General features: G+C 49.7%; 1 protein-coding gene across 1 annotated transcript in view; it reads right to left on the bottom strand.

Moving 5' to 3' along the window:
* Window positions 1-1,405: 1,405 nt before the first annotated feature.
* The window catches only part of ALDH4A1 (aldehyde dehydrogenase 4 family member A1), a 29,333-nt gene continuing 3,699 nt past the window's right edge, over window positions 1,406-27,039 (bottom strand). Inside the window, exons 3-15 of the mRNA XM_081203101.1 lie at window positions 26,240-26,332; window positions 24,518-24,565; window positions 24,018-24,173; window positions 22,569-22,718; window positions 21,145-21,219; window positions 19,412-19,599; window positions 17,640-17,713; window positions 15,925-16,121; window positions 13,848-13,892; window positions 6,141-6,293; window positions 4,641-4,762; window positions 4,093-4,211; window positions 1,406-2,535 (exon numbers count right to left, since the gene is read on the bottom strand). Of these exons, the coding sequence (XP_081059227.1) occupies window positions 2,423-2,535; window positions 4,093-4,211; window positions 4,641-4,762; window positions 6,141-6,293; window positions 13,848-13,892; window positions 15,925-16,121; window positions 17,640-17,713; window positions 19,412-19,599; window positions 21,145-21,219; window positions 22,569-22,718; window positions 24,018-24,173; window positions 24,518-24,565; window positions 26,240-26,332 (1,533 nt within the window). The 3' untranslated portion in view covers window positions 1,406-2,422. The remainder of the gene's footprint in view (window positions 2,536-4,092; window positions 4,212-4,640; window positions 4,763-6,140; window positions 6,294-13,847; window positions 13,893-15,924; window positions 16,122-17,639; window positions 17,714-19,411; window positions 19,600-21,144; window positions 21,220-22,568; window positions 22,719-24,017; window positions 24,174-24,517; window positions 24,566-26,239; window positions 26,333-27,039) is intronic.

The raw sequence follows: 27,039 nt of genomic DNA on the forward strand, positions 1-27,039 counted from the left end.
TAGCTCAGTGGTAAATCAAACAGTTTGTATATGTTTCAGTCTGAACCCAGTCAGTACAGGCTAATTTTTATCATTTACAGTGGTACATCGGGTTACAAACTTGATTTGTTCCAGAGGTCCATTCTTAACCTGGAACCGTTCTTAATCTGAGGTACCACTTTAGCTAATGGAACCTCCTGCTGCCGCGCAATTTCTGTTCTCATCCTGGGGCAAAGTTCTTAACCCAAGGTACTACTTCCGGGTTAGCGGAGTTTGTAAGCTGAAGCATCTGTAACCTGAGGTGTTTGTAACCCGAGGGACCACTGTGTTGTTGTTGTTTGCATTCTTAGTCTTGTTCTGTTTCATGAAAAGTAAACTCCAAGTAGCTTGCTATACATCTTCGCAACTGCGTAGTTACCAACTGGATTTCCAGGACACAAACTGGACTAGAACCTTAGGGTCCTGTGGCAGAGCATGCCCAAGCAAGCTAATGCTGCTGTTGCAATTTATGTGAAATTAATTTTAATGAAAGGGACACGGGTGGCGCTGTGGGTTAAACCACAGAGCCTAGGACTTGCCAATCAGAAGGTTAGAGGTTCGAATCCCCGCAACAGGGTGAGCTCCCATTCCTCGGTCCCAGCTCTTGCCAACCTAGCAGTTTGAAAGCACATCAAAGTGCAAGTAGATAAATAGGTACCACCCCTAGCGGGAAGGTAAATGGCGTTTCCGTGTGCTGCTCTGGTTCGCCAGAAGCGGCTTAGTCCTGCTGGCCAGCTCCCTCGGCCAATAAAGCGAGATGAGTGCCGCAACCCCAGAATCGGCCACGACTGGACCTAATGGTCAGGGGTCCCTTTACCTTTACCTAATTTTAAGCATAAGTGATGTGCGCCTTGTCTGAAGATGAAGAGGCCTATATACACCGTTAATCGACGGGATGCCTGTAGAATTCATTAAGTGGTTCTGGTTGCGTCTTTGAGACTTTAGTGGAACAAAATGGTGTCCCGGTGGCAGGATCACAGCACATAGGACCTCTATTTCTCGAGCAAATGCGCTTAGCTCACCTCTGCAGCTGCTGACTTCACACAAGAGTCCACAAAGTAACACGGCATTTTGTACGACATGTGGTCTCATTCAACCCAACGCTAAAAGGTTTTCACCCACAGATTCCCACTTGTGGGATCCCCAAGAGCTGGGTTCCTACACCGGAGGAAAGTTGCCTCTAACCCCCTGCTCCAGATAACCTGAGCAAACTCAAGTGTGTGCATGTCACATGAATTGAAATCCTCAAGCCCAATGGCAAGATGTGGCCCTCCAGACCTCTGTATCTGGCCCTCAGGATCTCAAACCATAAAACTTCCCATCAGGCAACTTCCCCACCCCTTCCCTAAGTAAACGTATTTTAATAAGCCAAGTCTGAAAACGCATAAAATCTTAATCAGATTTACTAAGCTCTCTTTGTTCCAAAGGCACATCAAAATATACACCCTGTTACATTATTATTAACACTGAATTTAACAGCCACATTGAGCTGTTAAACATATTGCATGTTAGCCGCCCACAAACCAATCATTCCATTTTAACTTTCCCCTCCAAAGTAACCTTCTTTTGACCTGGTTTTATTTCATTTGGAAAGTTGATGCCGGAATCTGGATAAAAATATCTGGGCTGCAAAAATAGGCACCCTTAAAAAAAAATAAAAACCACCTTTGCCTAGCCCCACTTGAGTGATCAAATCTACAGCAGGTGAGGTTTATAAAGAAAGAGGCATTGTTGTCCAAATAATATTGGCCAGTGGGAACTTGGGTTTTGGAGATTCTGTCCAAAAAAACCACAAAACCCCACAGGGGTTGGAAGTAACAGGTCACACAGGTCAGCAGTCAGCGAGCTTGCAATGCTCGCTGCTGATACGATCCATGCTCAGCCTGAAACCCAGAGGTCTTTTGGGGGATTGAACCCTCTTTTTCCAACCCACAACTCTGAGCTCAGAGGGTCAGCTCAGACAAGCAAATGCCCCTACAAACCAGCGTTTTAACGAAGCTGCGCTTGGCAGAGAAACCGTATTCCTCTGCCCGGGTGGGAGCAGGGCACAGTTTAAGGTGGAAAAATAGAATGGTGCAAACTTTTTAGAGACTCGAATCAAGAGGGCTTAGCTCAGCATATCTGGAATCTTACCAAGGTTTAAAATGTATTTAAATTAGAGAGCTTTTTAAAGATTAAAATGATATTAATAATTAAAGGTTATTCCAAAGGCTAACATTGCACTGAGCCTCAACGTTTCCTCCAAAACAGGAAATAAGGTTCCCCAAGGGATTTGGGGAGGGGGCATCAGTTCCTAAATACAGCTGTGCATTATGAGAGATTGCCACTACTTTAGCAGATCCACAGTGCGGTGGGTCGGTAACCCAACTGCGGCTCCAAGATTAAGGCACCGTTGAGAGCTGCATCACTGCATGTAGGGATACTTCCAGTCCCCCAGGGGTGTGTGGGTTTCTTTGACGGCTTGGGGGGACGTCCAGCGCAGGATGTAGTGGGGGCTCCCGGGCTTGTCGTTCGTTCCTGTTTCCAAAGGGGGGAAATGCAAATGGCAATCTGAGAACAACAATTTCATTTTCTTTTCTTTTTTCAAAACACAAAACAAGCAAAGCAAGCTGCTAGACCTCATTGCGCCTCCAGCTACTTATTTCACGTTAGGGATTTTCTATTGCCAACACCGTTTTCTTCTTCTTTCACCTGCCTTTTCACTGGTCTTTACCTCTTTTGCATTTTTAACTTTTTCTATGGTTTTCTTGCACGGTTCTGTTTTCATTGCTGTAAACCGCTCTGACGTGCATTTTCGAAATGCTAATTTAAAAAAACAAAACAACCAAGATATTCAATAAATAAATCTTGGGATTTGGAAGTATGCACTATTATAAGGAAATGTAATATTACATTTCCGCTTGGCACTCCCTGTTAATTCCTTTTGGGCAGCCAACATGGTGTAGAGCAGGGATGTCCAACAGCTCGATCGTGATCTACTGGTGGATCCCTGCGAGGTCTTGGTAGATCGCTGTTTGATCTCTGGCTACCTTTCCTCAGCATCATTGAAACTGACTCCTGCCCCGCCCTCCATTGTTGTCTGATCAGAGGAAGGGAAGACAGAGCTTTCCCTCTGTGGCTGTTTATCACTCAAAGCAATATTATTGTGAGTGACTTTTTCCCTTTGACCCTTGCCTCTAACACCCCCCCAAAAAAACGGAAAAAGCTCCCTAAGAAAAGTTCAACAACTTTGACCTGAACTCCCACAAAAGCGGGGGTAGATCACTGCCAGATTTTAATTCTGAAAGTAGATCACAGTCTCTCGGGAGTTGGCTACTCCTGGTGTAGAGTGTCAGACCTGGGAGGAGAGACCAGGGTTCAAATCACACCATTTGGCCACACGAAGCCCCCCCCCCGGGAGACCTTGGGGGACAGCCGCTGTCCCTCAGCCTAGCCTACCCCACAGGGTTGTTGTTGTGAGGATAAAATGAGGGGGAGCACTTGACATGCCACTTTGAGCTCCTTTTAGGAAAGAAGATGATCGTAGAATTGCAAGGGATTCCAAAGGCTCACCTAGGCCAATTCCATGACAGATGGCCATCCAATCTCTGCTTAAATGCAATTATTATTATTATTATTATTATTATTATTATTATTATTAATACCCCACCCATCTGGCTGGGTTTCCCCAGCCACCCTGGGTGGCTTCCAACAGAATATTAAAATACAATAACCTATTAAACATTAAAAGCTTCCCTAAACAGGGCTGCCTTCAGATGTCTTCTAAAAGTCTGGTAGTTGTTTATCTCTTTGACATCTGGTGTGAGGGCGTACAACAGGGCGGGGGCCACTACCGAGAAGGCCCTCTGCCTGGTTCCCTGTAACTTGGCTTCTCTCAGGGAGGGAACCACCAGAAGGCCCTCGGCACTGGACCTCAGTGTCTGGGCAGAACGATGGGGGTGGAGACGCTCCTTCAGGTATACTGGACTGAGGCCGTTTAGGGCTTTAAAGGTGACTAAAACAGAGGAGGGAGGCAGAAGGTGCTGCGCTGCCCCACCCAGTCTAAAACCCCACCCAACTTTCACTCTCACACACCTGAGGCCCGGGATCCGCCAAACGGCTGCTGCGCCACGACGGAGCCAGTTGACTTGTCGTTGATGTAGAAGTTGCCAGCTGCGTTCCTCAGGACCTTTGACGCTTCGTCAATGACGGCTCTGTAAGACACATAGAAACGGGGGGGGGGGAGAAATCATGTTAAGACAGAACGAGGCCACACCTGTGCGACAGGTCACACAGACAACCCAGAAGACCCGGGATGGAATCAATGGACGTGCCCTTGGCGGGGGGCAGTCAGTGCCTCTCTCAGCCTAACCTACCTCGCAGGGTCGTTGTGGGGGTGTAATGAGGAGCACGGACAGAGCCATGCACACCGCGCTGAGCTCTTCGGAGGGGAAAAAGTGGGGTACCAACCCAATGAAATAATAAAAGTGGGTCCTTGTCTTGGAAAGACAGCTCAGAATCAAAACCCATACCTATATAAAATTAGTTCCTCCTCTCTTGACTTGCTCGCACCACGTCATTTGTACTATGCTGGCAAATGCGGTCAGGATGAGACCCTGTGGGGGGTGGACTCCAATGCTTACTTATCTTGGGCAAACACTGCCCCCGTGAGGCCATACGGAGAAGTGTTGTCAATCAGCTGAAGGATGTCTTTGTACTGACTCTCCGGGTAAACATACACAGTCAGAATGGGCCCGAAAATTTCCTGAATGGGAGGGGGGAGAAGGTGGGGGGTGGAGATAAGAGACAAGAGATGCATCTCTGAGAACAGCATTGGTGTGAGTGTCTAAGCCTCTGCAAATCTTCGGGATCTGTCCCGAACCTTCCAACATTCAGCTTAGATAACACCTAGAGTCGAACTTAGCTGGATGCCACATAATGGGTCTACTCTGAGTAGGACCCCAACTCCCGGGGTTACCCCAGACCACTGGCCAAGCTTGGCTAAAGTTGATGGGAGTTGGAGCCCCAACAACACAAAGAGAGTTGCAAGTTCCCAATCCCTGAACCAGGCTGTCACTTTTGCCTTTACTGCCCCTAAATGCCTCCATCGCTTGCCTTCACTGCCCCTGGCTACCTCCATCAAATCATATAGTGCAGAGATGGGCAACCTACTGATCTCTGCATGATGTTGGACTACAACTCCCATCATCCCTGACCATTGTCCCTACTGGATGAAGCTGATGGGACCTGGAGTCCAACAACCTCTGTATTTCCCCCAGAGTAGAACGTGAGATCCAACATGTTTCTGCCTCCAGTCTTAACAGATCAAAGGCTTTTTCCTTTCTAAGGTAAAGGGACCCCTGACCATTAGGTCCAGTCGTGGCCAACTCTGGGGTTGCAGCACTCATCTCGCTTTATTGGCCGAAGGAGCCGGCGTACAGCTTCTGGGTCATGTGGCCAGCAGGACTAAGCCGCTTCTGGCAAACCAGAGCAGCACACGGAAACACTGTTTAGGATTCCGCTGGAGCGGTACCTATTTATCTACTTGCACTGGCGTGCTTTCGAACTGCTAGGTTGGCAGGAGCAGGGACCGAGCAACAGGAGCTCACCCTGTCGCAGGGATTCAAACTGCCAACCTTCTGATCAGCAAGCCCTAGGCTCTGTGGTTTAACCCACAGTGCCACCTGCGTCCCTTTTCCTTTCTAGAGTAGGGTAAATGCCTTCATCCATGGTACCCACCTTGGAAGCTGTGTTTGGGGGGGGGGGACAAAAATTGTTGGCAATTTTTGCTTTAGCAGTCAGCTGGATCAAGCCCATGCCTCATCTAGTCCAGCGTCCTGTTCTCTCAGTGGCCAGCCTGATGAAACCCACAAGGAAGACCCGAACCCAATCCCCAATAATAATAATAATTTATTATTTATACCCACCCCCCATCGGGCTGGGTCTCCCCAGCCACCCTGGGTGGCTTCCAACAAAGTATTAAAATACAATCCCTCCTTGCAATTTTCAGCAACAAGTTGGATCTTGTGACTTCCTAGCCACACCAGGCCTCCCTTTCTGGCTTCACACGAAATGTGTGTGTGAGCCACGGAGGACGGTCAACGTTCCCCTGGGAAGAAACGCTGCCCCCTTCGAAGACTCACCTCTTGCATGATGGGGTCTTTCGGGTCCTTCGTCTCAATAATACACGGCTGAACGAAATACCCAACCTTATCGTCGCACCCGCCTCCGGCCAGGATGCTGAGGTTGGACGACATCTCGGCGTGGCCGAGCCACTTCCTGATGCGCTCGAAAGACTGGAAGAGAAGAAGGATATAAGAACATAAAGAGAAGCTTCCGGATCAGGCCAACAACCCATCAAGTCCACCATCTCACAGTGGCAGAACAGGAAACCAGCAAGCAAGGATCTGGTCACAAGAGCCCTCTTCCCCTTCAGAGAGCCAGTGTGGTGTAGTGGTTAAGAGTGATAGACTCGTAATCTGGTGAACCTGGTTCGCGTCTCCGCTCCTCCACATGCAGCTGCTGGGTGACCTTGGGCCAGTCACACTTCTCTGAAGTCTCTCAGCCCCACTCACCTCACAGAGTGTTGGTTGTGGGGGAGGAAGGGAAAGGAGAATGTTAGCCGCTTTGAGACTCCTTAAAGGGAGTGAAAGGCGGGATATCAAATCCAAACTCTTCTTCTTCTTTTTAGCTAGGAATGCTCTGCTAGCTCTCTCAGCTAGCAGAAGCACTGGGACTATTCCCCATATGGGGTAAATCCACATATACATATTTGTAACTAAGTCTGCTTTCAGAAATCCAACTGTGAACTGATGTGAGTAAACTTTTTTAATTGCTGCTGGGTGACCTTGGGCTAGTCACACTTCCCTGAAGTCTCTCAGCCCCACTCACCTCACAGAGTGTTTGTTGTGGGGGAGGAAGGGAAAGGAGAATGTTAGCCGCTTTGAGACCCCTTCGGGTAGTGATAAAGCGGGATATCAAATCCAAACTCTTCAAACTCTTCTCACTGTTTCCAGAAATCCTCCTCCATGAATCTGTCCAATCATCTTTTAAAGCCACACAAGCTGGTGGCCATCACTGCCTCCTGTGGCAGGGAGTTCCGTAGTTTAACAATGTGCTGCATAAAGGAGTTCTTTTATCTGTTCTGAATTACCATTTCCTTGGTTCAGCTTCATCGGATGCCTAGCAAGTTCTAGTGTTATTTTGAGAGGGAGAAAAAAACCCTTTCTCTAGCCACTTTCTCCGTGCCACCCATAAATTTATAAGCTTCTATCAGGTCGCCTCTTATTCACCATTTCTCTAAACCAGTTGGGGCCTCCAGCTGTTTGTTTTGGACTACAACTCCCATCATCCCTAGTTAGCCGGACCAGCGGTCATGGATGATGGGAATTGTAGTCCAAAAACAGCCGGAGACCCAAGTTTGGGAAAACACCACTCTAAATCAAAAAGTCCCAAACACTGCAACCTTTCTTCATAGGGGTCACTCCACACACGCACACCCCCCTTTGATTATTTTGCTTGTCCTTTTCTGAATCTTTTCCAACTCCCTTTTGAAGGGAGGCGACCAGAACAACAGACAATATTCCAGATGCAGTTGCACCACAGGTTTGTATAATGGCATTATGACACAGGCAGTTTCCGTTTCCATCCCCGCCCTAGAAAATTTGGGTGCGACCACCAGAATGGAGGGTTTGTGAAGGAAGGCCCAAGCCCTCCACCCACCCAGATCACATTCACACAACCGCCTGCATTTCCGACAGCACTCTACTGTGTCGACTTCAGAACTGTTCTCAGCTGAAAATCGAGCAACACCATATAAAGCCCTTAACAGCTTGGGACTCGTTTGCTTGCAGGGTCGCCTTAATAGACACCCACTTGACTTCCAAATTCTGCAAAACTGCCACTGTTACAGGTGCCTGTTGTACACTATACAAAGGATCTTTTACATGAAGGCGGTACCTACACTTTGGAACTCCCCGCCTCTTGAAATCCAGAATGTGCCAAAACTCACAGCGCCCTTTTCAGCGCCCACCAGAAACATTTTTTTTTGCCTATCCACGCGTTCTTCGGCTGACTGCTAGTCTTAATTCTTTTGGAAGTTTTCAGATACCTGCCAATTTCATCGTTTTGTTTGTTTCCGTAAAGCACTCAGAGGTGGTACCTCGGGTTAAGATCTTAATTCGTTTGGGAGGTCCGTTCTTAACCTGGAACTGTTCTTAACCTGAGGTACCACTTTAGCTAATGGGGCCTCCTGCTACTGTTGTGCAGTTGCTGCATGATTTCTCTTCTCATCCTAAAGCAAAGTTCTTAACCTGAGGTACTATTTCTGGGTTAGCGGAGTCTGTAACCTGAAGCGTATGTAACCTGAAGCGTATGTAACCCGAGATACCACTGTAATGCCCTCAAGTGGTGGCTCCACTCCCTTGGCTAAGGTGGGCTGGCTCATCTTGGGGGGGGGGGCGCGGTTGAGCTAGATGGAAGGGACGGAGGCCGCCCCTGACTTTCCTAGGAGGGCCAAGCAAAGGAAAGAAGAGGAGGATTCTGGGAAATGAGAAACTTGCCCCAAAGATAGATCCCCGTGGTCAGTGGCGCCTCTTCCCAACCCCATTGGGTGTGACGAGAGATTAGCCCGATTCAACAGGAGAAGCAAAGGACTTCAAAGGGAAAGTCTTCGGCTACGGGAAGGGGGAAATGTGCCTAGACGGAGCGAAGCAGGGGAACGTGAGGGCGGGGAGCGAAAAGGAGGAGGAGGAGGAGGCGATGGCAGCGGAGGGGTTATCATTATTGACAGATGCCTGCTCCTAAGCTGTGAAAATACGTCTTTAAAGAAAGCATTTGCCGGCTCAGCCGTAATCTCAGCAGGGATTCGCTCAGCAGAAAAGGCAGGAATGGAGGAAGCTCAACTCCTGGGAGGTGGAGATAGCAGAGCGAGGGGGGGCGAGGAAGGAACCTAGGTGGGGGTAACGCCACGCAGGACCCAGAGACTGGGAAGGGGGGTGGGACAGGGAGCCATGGAAAGTGGGACAGGGAAGGGCCGGTGGCTGTGGGATCGTTGGCTGTGGGTCCGAGAAGGATCAGGAGGTCAGACCTATATTCCTAGGTGGAAGGAGGAAACGGGTTGGCCAGGCTAATTTGGGCCTTTTTCTGTTTCCTTTCTATCCCACCTTTTTCTCCCGAGGAGCTGAAGGCAGCCGACGTTGTTCTCCTCCTCTAATCCCTTCAGCAAACCTGTGAGGTAATTTAGGCTGTCCCAAGACCCCCAAGCGAGTTTCATGGCCAAGTGGGGTGTGGCTGAATTCGAACGCTGGTCTCTGGGGTCCTAGCCCAACGCCATAACCGCTATACCACACTGCCTGCAATGCAACTGATGCACTCCAGAGTTTTGTTCAGGATTATCCTGAGAGACGTTCGGCTGAAGGGCAACTGACAGAGATATGATGCAGAACAAATAGTGTTGAGTCAGGAGGTGGCCAAAGAGAGGGAGGACCCCAATTTGGCTGCAGTTGGAGGGAGTCAAGAAGGTGGGGGCTTTGTGAGTTTCATTAAGGGCCCTGCTTCCTTCAGGATCATAAGAACCCCCTGCTGGATCCGGCCAATGGCCCATCTAGTCCAGCGTCCTGTTCTCACAGTGGCTGACCAGAGGCCTCAAAAGGAAACCCACAAGCAGTGTTGGAGCACAAGGGCATTGTCCCCTCTGGTGGTTTCCAGCAACTGATGTCCACAGAAGCATCACTGCCTCCAACTGTGGAGGGCAGAGCAGAGCCGCTGTGGCTAGTAGCCATCGAGAACCCTCTCCTCTGTGAATTTGTCCAATCCACAGCGATTGCCATCACTGTATCCAGTGGGGGGGAGTTCCACAGCCTAACCACGCGCTGCACAAAAGAAGACTTCCTTTCTTCCTCAATGTTCCAACATTCAGCTTCAGTGGAGGTTCACAAGTTGATGAGGAAGAAAAACGTTTCTCTATCCACTTCCGCCATGCAGAAATTTATAAACTTCTGCCAGGTCGCTTCTAACTTGCCTTTTCCCTAAACTAAAAAGTCCCAAGGACTCCAACTTTTCTTCATAACAGAGTCATTCCATTCCCACCTTGTTCATTTCGGCTTCTGCACCTTTCCCGACTCGACAGTATCCTTTTTGAGGGGAGGCTCCCAGAACTGGACACAGAACATTCATAGAATTCTACAGTTGGAAGGGACACTGACGGTCATCTAGACCAACCCCCTGCAATGCAGTAATATGCAGCTGTCCCGTAAGGGGATCGAACCTGCAACCTTGCCGTTATCAGCACCATACTTTGCATTCCAAATGTGTCCAGAGCAAAGATTTCGATAATGGCATCCTGATACTGGCAATTTCGTTTTCAATTCCTTCCTTCGCCTTAACATGGAAAACGATTGATCACGCTTTATGCCAGAGAAAACTGAGGCCAGGTTTTCCTCGCCTTCTCGGGGAAAGTGCACAGGTAAAGACTGGTGGGGAGGAAGAGAGAGCAACGTCTAGGCTGGAAGGAAGACCCCCCCAAACTGGTCTGTCTATCTCAGTTTTGTGCGCACACATAGACACACACCGGGGGGAAAGCTGTTGGTCCATCTACCGTATTTTTCACTCCATAGGGTGCACCTAGTTTTTAGGGTGGCTTCCTCTTTAGCCACATGCAACCTCTCCAGCCGGGAGAGGCTGCGCAGGGCTTTGGCAGAAGCTAAGACAGCAAGCGGGATCCATCCCGCTTGCTGTCTTGGCTTCGTTTTTAGCCACGGGGCTGGGGCGAGGGAAGCCCGAGTTTCCCCCGACCCCAGAACAGGTCTGGGAGCGGCGGGGCTGGGGGCGCACTCTGAAGGCTTGCGGATAGCTGCCTGAAGCCCGGGGAGTGCACCAGGAGTTGGTGCTGCGCTCCCCGGGCTTCAGGCTGCTATCCGCAAGCCTTTGGAGCCCGGTGGGAACTCCCACCGCGCTCCGAAGGCTTGCGGATAGCTGCCTGAAGCCTGGAGAGCGAGAGGGGTCAGTGCGCACCGACCCCTCTCGCTCTCCAGGCTTCAGCAAAAGCCTGCATTCACTCCATAGGACGCACACACATTTCCCCTTCATTTTTGGAGGGGGGGAAATACGTCCTATAGAGCGAAAAATACGGTAGCTTGGTATTGTCTACACTGACTGGCAGCAATCGCTTTCAAGGGTTTCAGGCAAGAGTTGCAGAGCAGGTGCCCTACTCATTGAGCCTGCTCACTCCTTCCAGCTGGGACCCTGCAATTTTTAGGGGCTGGTTTACATCAACCGACACCACCCAAAGAACACTACACAATGAAGCAAAAAGGTTCTATATGTGGGCCTGTGGAAATGCTGAGAGCCCAGCTAGTTGCTGTGGGAATTAAGCCATGAATCTATGCACAAGTGTGAACTAGTTTTCTGCCAGGTTTTCCAGGACTAAGCAGCAACCTGCATTTCAGAAGGGCAAAAATCTGCCATAGCCATGAACGTCTTTTAACCCCTATATGGACAGACCTCTGTAGTCTATGCTCTGGTAACCTCTAGGTTGTTGTTACTGTTTAGTCATTTAGTCGTGTCCGACTCTCCGTGACCCCATGGATCAGAGCACGCCAGGCACTCCTGTCTTCCACTGCCTCCCGCAGTTTGGTCAGACTCATGTTTGTAGCTTTGAGAACACTGTCCACCCATCTCATCCTCTGTCGTCCCCTTCTCCTTGTGCCCTCCATCTTTCCCAGCATCAGGGTCTTTTCCAGGGAGTCTTCTCTTCTCATGAAGTGGCCAAAGTATTGGAGCCTCAGCTTCAGGATCTGTCCTTCCAGTGAGCACTCAGGGCTGATTTCCTTCAGAATCTCCTTCATGGATCACTGCCTTGCCGTGGTGAAGGGGCTTGAATAACTCAGAGAAGCTATGAACTATGCCATGCAGGGCCACCCAAGATGGAAGGTCATAGTGGAGAGTTTTGACCAAACATGATCTACCTGGAGCAGGAACCGGCAAGCCACTCCAGTATCCCTGCCAAGATAACTCCATGGACAAAGACCTCTAAGTTAGATTACAGCAGTTGTATTATACATAGGGTGGCCTCTGAGGATGGTTCGGAGGCTTCAAGATGGTCCAGAATTTGGTGGCCAGGTTGCTCACTGGAGCAAGATGGCATGAGCATATTGAACCGATCCTGGCCCGACTGCACTGGTTTTCAATTTGTTTCCGGGCCCAATTCAAAGTGCTGCTTTTGACGTATAAAGCCTTAAACAGCTCAGGACTGCAATACCTCAAGGACAGACTCTCCCCATAAAAGCGACCTGGACCCTGGACCCTTCTTCATGTGCCTCTTCTGTGAGAAGTCTGGAGGGTGGCGACACAAGAACGGGGCCTTCTCTGCAGTGGCTCCCCGTCTGTGGAATGCTCACCCCAGGGAGGCTCACCTGGCACCTGCATTATACACCTTTAGTCACCAGGCAAAAACATTCCTCTTCATCCAGGCCTTCCACCTCTATCTGTGGCTTTTGAGAAGTGGGTGAGACACATTTCCCCACGCCCACCTTGATTTTAATGCGTCTATGTTGCAGGGGTGTAGTTGTAAATTGCTCTGGGTTGCCTTCGGCAAGATAAAGCAACTAGCAAAGTTAATTAGTAAATAAATGGGGAGTCTCAGGCTCAGGGGCTGATTTGAGGTCCTCAAAGCCTCTCTTTTCAGCCCCTAAGACTCTCGCCAGGCCACAGCCCCTCCTCTGAGGCCACACCCCTCACTGCCCCTGCTTTGCACCCCACTTGAGTGTTTTAGCCTGGCTGGGAAGTGCTTCCCTTGAACTCTGAAAATGCCTCTTCCTTCCTTGGACGGGGGCATAGAGAAGGACACATGACTGTTTTATTAAAGTACCCAGTGCTGAATTTACGTATAAGCTAAACAAGCTATAGCTTAGGGCCCCCACTCTCTTGGGGACCCCAAAAAAGTTTAAAGGGAAAAAAACTGGATGTACATTTCCAAAATATAAGATAAAAAATAAATAAAATAAAACCTATATACAGCAACAGTTGTGTAGGTCCATAAATTACAATATAGCATATATTCAACACAAAAACCAGCAACAATTTGTTGCTGACAGCTGGACATATAAAAGGCCCCATTACCTTCAGCAGCTTAGGGCCTCATCAAACCTAAATCCGGCCCTGAAAGTACCCTATTGCACAAAGGCAAAATTTACCTTTATAGCCCCTCCCACTTTTGCCTCTGCCCCCACCCACCATGACACATGGCCCCCGGAAGCCTGCCTAGAATGGAATGTGGCCCTCGGTCTGCAAAAGGCTGGGCAAGCAGTGGCCAAAGGATAAGGAGTGTGGACATGTGTCGTTGTTGCTGCTGCTAAATTTGTTGCATCCCAATCTTGCTGCTAAATTTGTTGCCTCCCAATCTTTCTCAAAAAAAAGCCCTGGGGTAGCAGCTACCAGCAGCTAACACACAAAATGGATTTTACAGATACCATAATCTACAAATAACCAAGAATCCCAGCTTGGCCATACAATTCTCCATTAGTGATGGCGGTTGGCGCCCACTGGGCCCAGTAGGGCAGAAGGCAGGGAGCCAAACAGCAGGTGGCGCTAGAGCAAAAGACAGGCAGGGCCAACCCCTGGTCTGGTTGCAGTACAAAAGCCAGGCAGGGAATCACTAGCTTAGGACAGAGTCTACTGAGCCAATGAGATCAACCCGACAGCACCCCAAAAGCCTGTAAGGATAAATGAACAAAACCAGCGTAGGGGGCAGTCAGAGGTGCAGAGGGACGGAATTTCCATAGAGAAATCCTGATTTCACCGTACAGAATTACTGGAGTGACCAGAAAAGAGATACGAATGAAGCCCATTACCTTGTGGTCGATGACAGCAGAGAAGAACGTCTCGAAATCTGTTGGCTGGGGAGAAAACCAAACGAGGGAGAAAAAATGTGAGGTGCCACTTGGTTCTGCCCATCTCCCACCAAAGTGAGGGCTGCATTCATGTCTTACGTTGAAGGTACTGTGATACCATTTCAACACCGCTTTGGCTTCCTCTGAAGGATTCTGGGAACTGTAGTTTGTTAAAGGTGCTGAAGGTTGTCTGAGATCCCTCTTCCCCTCCCGAGTTATTCCCTGGGAAGAGGGACTGATTGTTAAACTGCTTTGGAAATTGTAACTCTGGGCAGGGAATGGAGGAACCTCCTAACAACTCTCAGCAGCCTTAACAAACTACAGTTCCCAGAATCCTTTGGAGGAAGCCATGGATGTTTAAAGTGACATGATACTGCTTCACATTTTCAGTGCAGATGGGGGTTTTTGTTGCGATCAGCCCTGTTTCCGTCGCACTACAGTTCCGAGTCCCACTAAAAACCATTAATCTCACTATCTGCAATGGCCGAAACTAACGTAATTAATGGCCAAACGAACTTCAGTGTCTTTAGGTACAAAAGCTACTATCATCAATGCTTTCCCCAAAGAATTCAGGGAGCTGTAGTCTGTTATGGGTGCTGAGAGTTGTTCTTCCCCACGCAGAGCTACGATTCCCAGAGTTCCTCAGCAAAAAGGACGGACTGTTAAGGCACTCTGTGAATGTGCTCAATGAAGACACGAATCACAGAGCACGAGATTTGGATGGGGAAGGGATCTAGGTTCAACCCTCGCCATCTATGGCAGGAAGGGGAGTCACTGCATGTTTTGGGGACCCCTCCTCTTTTTGTGACTGCAACCGCTTGCAATATTGTGCTCTGATGTTGCGATCCACCCTGCGGCCTTGACCCAGGCCAATGGCCCAAGTAGCCCAGCCTCGCAGTGCCCAGTAGCCCAGTTGCCCCAAAGGGGAAACCTGCAAGTGGGATCTAGGAGCAAGGGCCCTCTCTCTCCTCCTGTGGTTTCCAGAAACTGGGACTCGGAAGCATCTCGGCCTCTGCCTGTGGAGCCAGAGAACTGCCACCATGGCTAGTAAAGGGACCCTGACCGTTAGGTCCAGTCGCAGACGACTCTGGGGTTGCGATGCTCATCTCGCTTTATTGGCCGAGGGAGCCGGCGTACAGCTTCCAGGTCATGTGGCCAGCATAACTAAGCTGCTTCTGCCGAAAACAGAGAAGCGCACGGAAATACCGTTTACCTTCCCACCAGAGCGGTACCTATTTATCTACTTGCACTTTGATGCGCTTTCGAACTGCTAGGTGGGCAGGAACAGGGACCGAGCAACGGGAGCTCACCCCGTTGCAGGGATTCAAACCGCCAACCTTCTGATCGGCAAGTCCTAGGCTCTGTGGTTTAACCCACAACGCCACCCGCGTCCCGCCACCATGGCTAGTAGCAATCAATAGCTTTCTGAAGAAAAAAGGGGGTGGCGGCAAAAGGCAGTGGTTTGGTTTTTTTTAATTAGTCTGTTCCGTGCAACCAACCCTTGCCTGTCTAGGCAACGAGTTAATTTCTAATTGCTAGAGAGAGAGAGAGAGAGAGAGAGAGAGAGAGAGAGAGAGAGTATAGTGGTACCTTGGGTTAAGTACTTAATTCATTCCGGAGGTCCGTTCTTAACCTGAAACTGTTCTTAACCTGAAGCACCACTTTAGCTAATGGGGCCTCCTGCTGCTGCTGCACTACTGGAGAACAATTTCTGTTCTCATCCTGAAGCAAAGTTCTTAACCCGAGGTATTATTTCTGGGTTAGCGGAGTCTGTAACCTGAAGCGTAGGCAACCTGAAGCATATGTAACCCGACGTACCACTGTACTAAGGACGAAGGAGAGAGTTCTGTAGGGAAAGGGGGTGTCAGGCATTGCGGGGAGGGGGCAGGGATGGTCCCGAAAGCGGGGAGGGGGAAAGCAGGGGATAAAGAGGTGCCTTCAATGGGAATTAGCAGCCAGCCAAGTGCAGCCTCTAATCCCATCAGCCACCCGCTGAGCCGCAAAGCCCCTTCAGCGGGAGAGGAGTCTTCCCACTCACATCGCCCACTTTGATCTTCCGGTGCTCTTCCAGGAGCGCGCCTTTGATGCGGGGCCACAGAGAGTCGGGGGCGTAGAGGCGGGAGCAGGCAGAGCACTTCTGCCCGCCGTACTCGAAGGCCGAGCGCAGGGTCCCGCTCACCACGCTGGGCACGTCCGCCGAGGAGTGGACAAAGTGGAAGTTCTTGCCGCCGCACTCTGCGCAGAGGGGGAGAGAGAAGGGAGGCTTTGGTACGGGAGTTGAGCGGCAGCATGGTGTCCACTTCCGTGCATCGTGAGAACGTCGGAAGAGCCCTGTGGCTGGATCCGGACCCTGGCCCAGCGTCCTCTTCTCAGAGCAGCCAGCCAGGTACCCTGAGCACAACCCGAGTCCAGCGATGACACTCTCCTGCAGTTTCTGGGAGCCAAAATCCTCACACAAACACACACACACCCCAATCAAACACTGAATTGTTGCTTGTTTTTTATATAATTTTATATTGCGATCATGACACACTGCTATGTCATTACTGTATGCAAAACCGCTTTGCGGCTCAGGCAAGTGAAAAGCAGCACTGAAATACAGTCGTACTTTGGAAGTCGGACGGAATCTGTTCCAGAAGTCCATTCGACTTCCAAAATGTTCAGAAACCAAAGCACGGCTTCCGATTGGCTGCAGGAAGCTGCTGCAGCCAATCGGAAGCCGAGCCGGACGTTCGGCTTCCAAAAATAGTTCGCAAACCGGAACAGTCACTTCTGGGTCTGCAGCGTTCGGGAGCCAAAACATTCAAGAACTAAGCTGTTCGAAAACCAAGGTACAGTCATACCTCGGGTTACAGACGCTTCAGGTTGCGTTTTTTTGGGTTACAGGCTGCCGAAACCCAGAAGTAGCAGAAGGGGTGACTTCCGGGTTTCGGTGGTCACGCATGCGCAGAAGTGCTAAATCGCGCTTTGCGCATGCGAAGCGCCGAATTGCAACCCATGTGTGCACAGACGCGCTGCTGCGGGTTGCGAACGTGCATCCCGCACGGATCACGTTCGCAACCCGAGCGTCCACTGTACAGTTGTATAATGAATGAATGAAACATGGCAGAAGGGAACTTGGAGTCTCTGGGCAAACCATCACCTGAATTTCAGCCTTTCACTCCACATGCCTCCCGGAGGAATATAAGAAGACCCCAGCTGGATCAAGCCATCTATTTCAGCATCCTTTACTCACAGCGGCCGAACAGATGCCCATTGCAGGAAGCCCACAAGCAAAGCTCAAGAACAAAGGTGCTCTCTCCTAAGAGCCTTGAGATGTGGGGAGAGTTGCTGTTCTGCTCAGATCCTGCAGCAGTGAGTTCCAAAGGTTCGCTGCACATCGCACAGCGCAGATCTGTTTATTTCTAGCCTGCCTGAGCACTTCATGCATTCACTGAGTGACTAACAACCACAATGGCTACAGCTGGAGGCAGCTATGCTTCTGAATACCAGTTGCTGAACGTGGCAGGATGGGGAGAGGGCTCTGGGGTTCAGATCCTGCTTCTGGGCTTCCCACTGAGGCATCAAGCTTGGCCACTGTGAGGACAGGATTCTGGGCTAGATGAGCCATGTGTCCTGATCTAGCAGGCTGTTGTTGTGTTCTTAGTTCTTTGGGGGGAAAGGAGTAATAACAGCAACTCATGCAAGGGACAATTCAAGTCTTTCTAGCCTCCATGGAGAATTGGGGCGGCATCACCCACATCAGACGCTTACCCCCAGCAAGCCGTGGGAAGGTGCGGTACCGATCCAGGTTCTCGGAGACCTGCTTCCAGAGGCGTTTGAAGGTTCTGGAGAGGAGGGGAGGAAAAGAAGACGAAGAGGAGTTTGGATTTGATATCCCGCTTTATCACTACCCGAAGGAGTCTCAAAGCGGCTAACATTCTCCTTTCCCTTCCTCCCCCACAACAAACACTCTGTGAGGTGAGTGGGGCTGAGAGACTTCAGAGAAGTGTGACTAGCCCAAGGTCACCCAGCAGCTGCATGTGGAGGAGCGGGGAATCGAACCCGGTTCCCCAGATTACGAATCTACTGCTCTTAACCACTACACCACACTGGCTCTCACGATGCAGAATTTCAGAATTCAGGCTCTTCCGATGTTTGTATGAACAGTGATGTTGCACACATACATAATTATATAATAATTATAAACACATAATTATAGATTATAATTTCTGTTTCGATCTGGCAAGCCTGCCCCTAAACATATTGTATGTGATCCTGGGTTCAATCTCTAGGGGGTTGGACTAGATGTCCCTGTGGAGTCCCTTCCAGCTCTAACAATTCTACAATTCACAGGGCACCAAATTCTCTGTTTGCCACCAGCCAGCCGCTTAATTTCTGGCAGAGGCTGCATCAGCAGATTCTCTCTCTCCCTCCCATTACAATTTGCTGTTTTCTGGGGCGAGCGGGAGTTGCCATTTCCACCCCGGCCTGACCCCCCTCTCCTGCAATCTCTGGCTCTCAGAAGACTGCGAGGCTATTAAAAGCGCCAGCCTCCTCTAAACCTCTGAACGAGCGCCACGCTCGGATGCGCCCCTGCTCCTTAAAAGGTGGGGAGCTCATAAATTAGCGCCGGAGTGTGGGACTCCTGGTGTGACAGCATTAGCATTTTTATTGTTTTGAAAAGCAAGAGTTTGGTCACACTTGAAATCAAAAAGAGAAAAAAAGAGGGGGGAGAGAGAGAGAACGAAATGAAGTACTTCTGGCTTTGCCTCTCCTGCACTCTGCCACGGACAGGAAGTGTCAACCTATAAACAGGAAGTTGAGCAACCCGTAAACACAACTTCCAGGAAGTATCAGCCAATAAACAGGAAGTTGAGCAACTTGCAAATACAACTTCCAGGAAGTGTCAGTGTGTAAGTAGGAAGCTGAGCATCCCGTAAACAACTCTTCCAGGAAGTGGTGCCTATAAACAGGAAGTCAAGCATGCTGCAAATTCACCTTGCAGGAAGTATCAGTCTATAAACAGGAAGTTGAGAAACTTGCAAATACAACTTCCAGGAAGTGTCAGTATGTAAGCAGGAAGCTGTTTACACGTAAACAACTCTTCCAGGAAGTGGTACCTATAAACAGGAAGTCAATCATGCTGCAAATTCATCTTGCAGGAAGTATCAGTCTATAAACAGGAAGTTGAGAAACTTGCAAATACAACTTCCAGGAAGTGTCAGTATGTAAGCAGGAAGTAAACAACTCTTTCAGGAAGTGACAGCCTATAAATGTCTTCCAGAAAGTAGCAGCCTATAAATAGGAAGCTGAGCTGCCCACAAATATGACCTCCAGGAAGTGGAAGCTTGTAAACAGGAAGCTGAGCATCCCATAAACAGGTCTTCCAGGAAGTAGAAGCTTGTAAACAGGAAGCTGAGCATCCCATAAACAGGTCTCCCAGGAAGTGGCAGCCTATGAACAGGAAATTGAACAACCTGTAAAGACAACTTCAAATCGGTGGCAGCCTACAAACAGGAGGTCTCCCACCCCTCCTAACTCACGGTACACTGCCGGTGAAGTTGAGCCCACAAAAGTGCTCTGAGGCGGTCACTGTATCGCCGAAAACGGGGCCGTCGGCCGGGACAAACTGGATGACATTGGGCGGGAGCCCGGCTTCCAAAAGGATCTTGTAGACGGCATAGCTGGACAGCATGGCTGTGTCGCTAGGCTTCCAGAGGACCACATTCCCCTGGAAGGGGAGAAAGCAAAGACCACAAAGCAAATCAGGTTTGTCACAGAATCATAAAATTGTAGAGCTGGAAAGGATTTGAAGGGTCATCTAATCCACCCATCTGCAATGCAACTGGTATTTAGTTAGGACAGTTAAATGGAACCTCCAAGTTCAGGGGCAGTGTACCTGAGAATGCCAGCTGCTTTGCAGAAACAAAGGCAGAGAGCTGTTGCCTTTGTGCCCTGATTTTGGGCTTCCCAGATGCGTCTGATCAGCTGGCGTGGGAAGCAGGAGGCTGGCTTGACGTTGGGCCTTTGGATGTCCTTAAATAGCCACTGTGGCATGGAATGGAGCCTTCGTGTACGGTGGCAGTCTATCTCCAAAATGCCAGTCGCTCGGGGACAAGCAGTAAGAGAGACAAGAATAGGTGGGCTTGCTGTGGTCTCACTCAGCAGGCTGAACACTGAACAGGAAGCTGCCTTATCAGACCAATTGGTACATATAGCTCAGTATTGTCTACACTGACTGGCAGCAGCTCCCAGGGCTTCACAAAGAGGACATCTCAAGCCTATCTGGAGATGGCAGGGATAAGCCCTGCAGCTACAAAAGACTTTCCCAGGTTGAGCCTCACCTCAAAAAGGACACTGTCGAGTTTCAAAAGGTTCAGAACAGGGCAAAGCGATTGAGGGGGTGGAGAGACTCCCCTGTGACAAAAGGTTGCAGCATTTGGGACTTTTTAGTTGAGAGAAGGGTTTCCCAAATTTGGGTCTCCAGCTGTTTTTGGACTACAACTCCCATCATCCATGTCTAGCAGGACCAGTGGTCATGGATGATGGGAACTGTAGTCCAAAAACAGCTGAAGACCTAAGTTTGGGAAACTCTGGCTTTGAGAAAAAGCAAGGAAGAGGGGGCATGATAGAAGTTTACAAATTTGGGCGTGGCATGGAGAAAGCAGAGAGAGAAAATATTTTCTCCCTCTCTCGTAACACTAGAACTCCTCCAACGCAGCCGAACATTGGAAGATAAAAGAAATAATTTTTTCATGCAGCGTATAAACTATGGAACTGCCTGCCACAGGAGGCAGTGATGGCTCCCAACCTCTGTTTTTGCGGAAAACTACAGGAGGGGAGAAGGCCCTTGCGCTTGAGGGACTAGTTGGGACAGTGGCCTGGTTATTCCTAAATTCTTACGTTCTTGAATTTGAGAGATTTGGATAGGTGCTTTTGTCCCTAACCCACTCTCCTCCCCGTCTCAGGATTGCCTAGCAAACTTCGAGGAAGTTTCCTAGTTTTAAAAAAAGATCTTTTTTTTAAAATGTCCGGAGGATGGCGAGGGGAGGGAGGGCGGTGTTTAAGAACCGGAACGCTTTCCCCGTGAGATGCTCAGCTCAGCAGGCAGCAGGAGGGACCCCCCCTGGTGTTCAAAAAGCACAGGGCCGGGTGTAGAAATACGTGGGGAGGGGGGAGAAACACTTCTCCCCAAAACTCCCCTTGCCACTGGTTGGTGGGGGGAGGACGGAACACCAAAGAGCCGCCCAGCCCCCCCCCCCCCCCGATTACTCACCATCAAAGCGGGAGCTCCTGCCAGGTTCCCTCCGATGGCGGTGAAGTTGAAGGGGGAGACGGCAGCAATGAAACCCTGCAGGAGTAGGGAAAAAAGGATGAATTAGGACCGTGGAATAAGCAGCCACGGAAGAGTTTCTCGAGGGGGAGGCGCAAGCGAGTGAGCGAATGAGCCCACAAAAGCATCTGTAGCATCTGGGTTTTTTTAAAATATGCACAGGGCTGCAGCTTCCTGAGAAACTTCGCTTTCATTTAAAAAAAAAAGCTTCTAGCCCTCATTGTGCACAGGCGACCTTGAGACCATGCAGAAGTCAGAAAAGGTGGGTGGGCGGGACTAATAAGATGGTCAGAAGTTGGGGGGGCGAATGCCATTTAGCAAAGCGCTTTATTATTATTATTATTATTATTATTATTATTATTATTATTATTATTTATACCCCGCCCATCTGGCTGGGTTTTCCCAGCTACCCTGGGCGGCTTCCAACAAAAGATTAAAATACAGTGGTCTCTTAAACATTAAATGCTTCCCTAAACGGGGCTGCCTTCAGGTGTCTTCTAAAAGTCTGGTAGTTGTTCTTCTCTTTGACATCTAGTGGGAGGGCGTTCCACAGGGCAGGTGCCACTACCGAGAAGGCTCTCTGCTTGGTTCCCTGTAACCTGGCTTCTCACAGCGAGGGAACCGCCAGAAGGCCCTTGGCGCTGGATCTCACTGTCCGGGCAGAACGATGGGGGTGGAGATGCTCCTTCAGGTATACTGGGCTGAGGCCATTTAGGGCTTTAAAGGTCAGCACCAACACTTTGAATTGTGCTCGGAAACGTACTGGGAGCCAGTGTAGGTCTTTCAAGACTGGTGTTATATGGTCTCGGCGGCTGCTCCCAGTCACCAGTCTATCTGTCGCATTCTGGATTAGTTATAGTTTCCTGGCTGGCTTAAATTGGATATTGCAAAGCCCCTCTTATAGAAGTCTGTAGATAGTCTGTAGATAGTCTCTTATAGTGTAGATCTTTCAGGACCGGTGTTATGTGGTCTCAGCGGCTGCTCCCAGTCACCAGTCTAGCTGCCGCATTCTGGATTAGTTGCAGTTTCCGGGTCACCTTCAAAGGTAGCCCCACATAGAGTGCATAGCAGTAGTCCAAGCGGGAGTTAACTAGATCATGCACCACTCTAGCGAGACAGTCTGCGGGCAGGTAGGGTCTCAGCCTGCGTTCCAGATGGAGCTGGTAAACAGCTGCCCTGGGCACAGAATTGTCCCGGATTCTCCATGGATTGTTGTCTTTATGATCATAGAATTACAGAGTTGGAAGGAACCCTCAAGGATTTTCTGGTCCAACCCCCCCCCCCGCCCCCGCAGTCACAATGGTCTCTATCCTGACTGTCGCATACAGGGTACCCCACCCCAGGGGGGAACAACCTCTGTGCCCTACCTCCAGCCCCCGATAGATCATGCTGTTGGTACTGGGGGGAACGCTGAGCGGCTGCTGTTCCTCCAGCTCCACGGCATATTTGGCATTGAAACGGAAGAAGTCAATGAGCTCCGCGGCCGCATCAATCTCCGCCTGGATGACGGTCTTTGCCTGGTTTAAAGAAACAAAACTTTCCAAAGCTGCCATTCTCCCAAGTTCATGTTCGGTCCCTTATCCACACGGGCCTCTGCTTCCCTCCCCTTAATGCAGAGCAACCACATAATACACGTTCAGCGTTTGTAAAAAATGAGCAGAACAATCATATTATCACTTTTTAAAAAAAAAAAAGTTAAAATCAAACATTTGAAACACTGGAAAAAAATTACAAAAATCAACAAGGTGTTGAAAATCGGATCAAAACCCTCGCAAGCTTTCTACGTGTCTGGATCGGCTTTGCCTAATCAAAAACATTTTCAGCAGGCACCAGAAAGTGTATGGTGAAGATGCTTGCCCAGTCTCAAGGGGCAGGGAGTTCCAAAGTCTAGGTGCTAAAAGATTGAGTTTCTTTTCTTTTGCAATCATACAATCCAAGGACTGTAGAGTTGGAAGGGGCTGCCAAGGGTCAACCCCCTGCAATCAAGCAGTACAGTGGTACCTCAAGTTAAGAACTTAATTCATTCTGGAGGTCTGTTCTTAACCTGAAACTGTTCTTAACCTGAAGCACCCCTTTAGCTAATGGGGCCTCCTGCTGCCGCCGCGCCACCGGAGCACGATTTCTGGTTGGCAGGAGCGGGGACTGAGCAACAGGAGCTCACCCCGTCGCAGGGATTCGAACCACCGACCTTCTGATTGGCAAGTCCTAGGCTCTGTGGTTTAACCCACAGCGCCACCTGCGTCCCGCCACCATGGCTAGTAGCCATCAAAAGCTTTCTGAAGAAAAAGGGGGGGATGGCAAAAGGCAGTGGTTTGTTTGTTTTTAATTAGTCTGTTCTGTGCGATCAACCCTTTCCTATGTAGGAAACAAGTTAATTTCTAATTGCCAGAGAGAGAGAAAGAGAGAGAGAATGTACAGTGGTACCTCAAGTTAAGTACTTAATTCGTTCCGGAGGTCCATTCTTAACCTGAAACTGTTCTTAACCTGAAGCACCACTTTAGCTAATGGGGCCTCCTGCTGCCTCCGCGCTACTGGATAACAATTTCTGTTCTCATCCTGAAGCAAAGTACTTAACCCAAGGTACTATTTCTGGATTAGCGGAGTCTGTAACCTGAAGCGTTTGTAACCCGAGGTACCACTGTATATAAAATTTTAGTAAAAATAAATAAATAAATGATATTGCTTCTTCTTTCAGATTTTTGTTTCTAACTCAACACAGCCCGCGGGAAGGCAGAGGAAGGTCCCAACCACAGAAACATCTCCCATAAACCCTTGCACAGCCTGCTGGGGTTTTAGACCCGTGACACACCACACACCTGTCCCACCATGGTCTTGGCCAAGATTTCCGCCCTCCTGGGACCGCTCAGCAGGTCAGCCGCTTTGAAAAATATCTCTGCACGGTCCTGGACAGGCCGCAGGTCCCATTCCCTTCGGGCGGCCACAGCGGCGTTGATGGCCTTGTTCAGCAAGTCCTGGTTGGCAGGGAAGATAACAGGGGAGGTTTATAAGAATTAAATGCAGTTTGGAGAGAACAGAAAGAGAGAATAACTCCCTCGGCTGTGCGATGCACACAGCACCGGCGGCACTCCCTGCCACAGGACAGCAGCATTCATCTGAGTACTGGATGGTGGGGAGTTTTGCACCCTGCTGGTGGGCCAACCAGAGGCATCTGATTGGCCGTCGTGGGAAGTAAGAGAGGGACTGTAGCTCAACGGGTAGAGCATGCAGGAAATCCCATTTCTGCTACCAGGAAACTATTCGTGCCCAAGCAGCACATCTGCCTCTAGACACAGCTTCCGACGCAGGCACTGCTCACCTTATCTGCATAGCAGTATTTGGCCACTTTGTGGGAATGGTTGAAAGGCTGAAAAAGAAAAAGAAAGGTCACAGTGATCCATGCGACGGTCACCTCCAGGCCTGACTACTGTAATTCGCTCTACGCGGGGCTGCCCTTGAAGCTGTCCCAGAAACTCCAGCGGGTGCAGAATGCTGCAGCGAGGCTCCTCACAGGGTCTCTGCCACGGGAGCATATTCACCCAGTGCTTTTCCAGCTGCACTGGCTCCCGGTGGAGTACAGGGTCAGATTTAAGGTGCTGGTTTTAACCTTTAAAGCCCTTCACGGCCTCAGACCCTCGTACTCACAGGACCGCCTCTCCCGGTATGCCCCACGGAGGACCTTAAGGTCCATAAATAGCCACACCCTAGAGGTCCCGGGCCCTAAGGAAGTTAGATTAGCTTCAACCAGAGCCAGGGCCTTTCCAACACTGGCTCTGGCCTGGGTGAACGCTCTGTCTCATGAGACCAGGGCCCTGCAGGATCTGATTTCTTTCCTCAGGGCCTGTAAGACAGAGTTGTTCCGCCTGGCCTTTGGCTTGGAGTCAATTTGATTCCCTCCCCCTCTTTCTTTTTTCCTTTCTCCTCCTGTGATGAGGCTGCATTTTAATATTTTAATGTTGTATTTTAAGCTTGTTTTTAGGTTGTATTCATTTAACTTGTTTTTATTATTGGTTGTTAGCCATCCTGAGCCCAGCCTTGGCTGGGGAGGGTGGGGTATATATAAAATTTATTATTATTATTGGTGGTCCTTATAGTAACATTCTAGGGACATGGGTGGCGCTGTGGGTAAAAGCCTCAGCGCCTAGGGCTTGCCGATCAAAAGGTCGGCGGTTCAAATCCCCGCAGCGGGGTGCGCTCCCGTTGCTCGGTCCCAGCGCCTGCCAACCTAGCAGTTCAAAAGCACCCCTGGGTGCAAGTAGATAAATAGGGACCGCTTACTGGCGGGAAGGTAAACGGCGCTTCCGTGTGCTGCGCTGGCTCGCCAGAGCAGCGATGTCACGCTGGCCACGTGACCCGGAAGTGTCTCCGGACAGCACTGGCCCCCGGCCTCTTAAGTGAGATGGGCGCACAACCCTAGAGTCTGTCAAGACTGGCCCCTACGGGCAGGGGTACTTTTACCTTATTATAGTAACGTTCTGCCTGTCTACTCAGAAGCCAGCCCCGTCTCCCAAGGTTTGATGGGATTTACTCCCAGGTAAGTTTATATAGGATAGCAGTAGTCTTAGCTAGGAATAAAGCCCATTGGCATTCCAGAAGATATTTCAAGGAATATTTCAAGCTCATATCAAGGGCTGACCAGGTAGCAACTAATCCCAACAAGATTTTCTTTCATGAGATTTATATCCCGCCTTTTTCTCCAGGGAGCTCAAGGGGTGTACATAGTTCCTTCCTGCCCTCACTTAATCCCAGCAACAACCCTGTGAGGTAGCCAAAAGCAGCAACTGGCCCCCAAGGTCCCCACAGAGAGCTTTACAGCCGAGTCAGGATTTGAACCCGGGTCTCCCAGGTCCTAGCCTGACACTCAAACCACTACATCACCACAGGCTCCAGCGACAGAGAGGTTATCCTTCCCAAACAAAATCTAAAAACAAAATCTCGACAGCTTATTAATTTGGGGAAGTGGAGGGAAAATTCATCACAGGGCTATGTCAGGCCACTAACAAAATAGAAATATAAGCGGAAGTTTGCCGACAGAACTCACCGAGACTTGATACCTCACATCGGCCGTCCACACCTCCTCTCCTCCGACGACACAAGGGATGGATTCGGTCTTGCCTTTCAAATCATTTAGAGCCTACAGAAAGAGTTAAGAGCCATTTGGTGCCCAGCTTATATATCTGAGTTTCTAACACCGGATGGGAACTGTAGTTAAGCAATATCTGGAAGCCACGGGTTCATTCCCCATCTCTGCATTAAAATTATTATTATTATTACAACTACAATTATTAATTAAATTTCTATATGTTGGCTGTTGCAAGTAGGAGATTGCCAGCGGCATTTTTGCGTGTTATTGGTGGGTGCGTCAAGGTCCGCTGGCTATTGGCTGCTGCGGCACTTGGGCGGGTGCTTGGCGCTTGCTTTCGGCGAGTGTGCAGATGATTGGTGGCTTTGTGGATGTGTGCGCGATTGGTTGTAGCAGTCCTATGGGTGAGCAATTTTCAACAAGTCTAGGCAATTCTCCCCGAAAAAGTCCAGCAACTCTGGGCAATCCCCTCCCCAAAAAAGCTCGGCAATCTCCCCCCATTTTCTCAATTTTTAGTCCCGAAAAAGAGAGGGTGTGTTATACACATGGGCGTGTTATACATGGAAAAATACGGTAGCTGGGGCAGTAAAGGCAAGTGATGGTCTCATTTAGGGATGGGGGAACTGTGGGCATTCCAGATGTTGCTAGACTCTCAATTCCCATCAGCCGTGGCAGCAACATCTGGCGGGCCAAGGCTTCCCCATTCTGGCATTAAAAGAAGGCAGAGTTGTGACGGAGGCAGTGAGGGGCAGTAAAGG

This window comes from Podarcis bocagei, assembly GCF_964188305.1.
Source record: "Podarcis bocagei genome assembly, chromosome: 7".
NCBI lineage: Eukaryota > Metazoa > Chordata > Lepidosauria > Squamata > Lacertidae > Podarcis > Podarcis bocagei.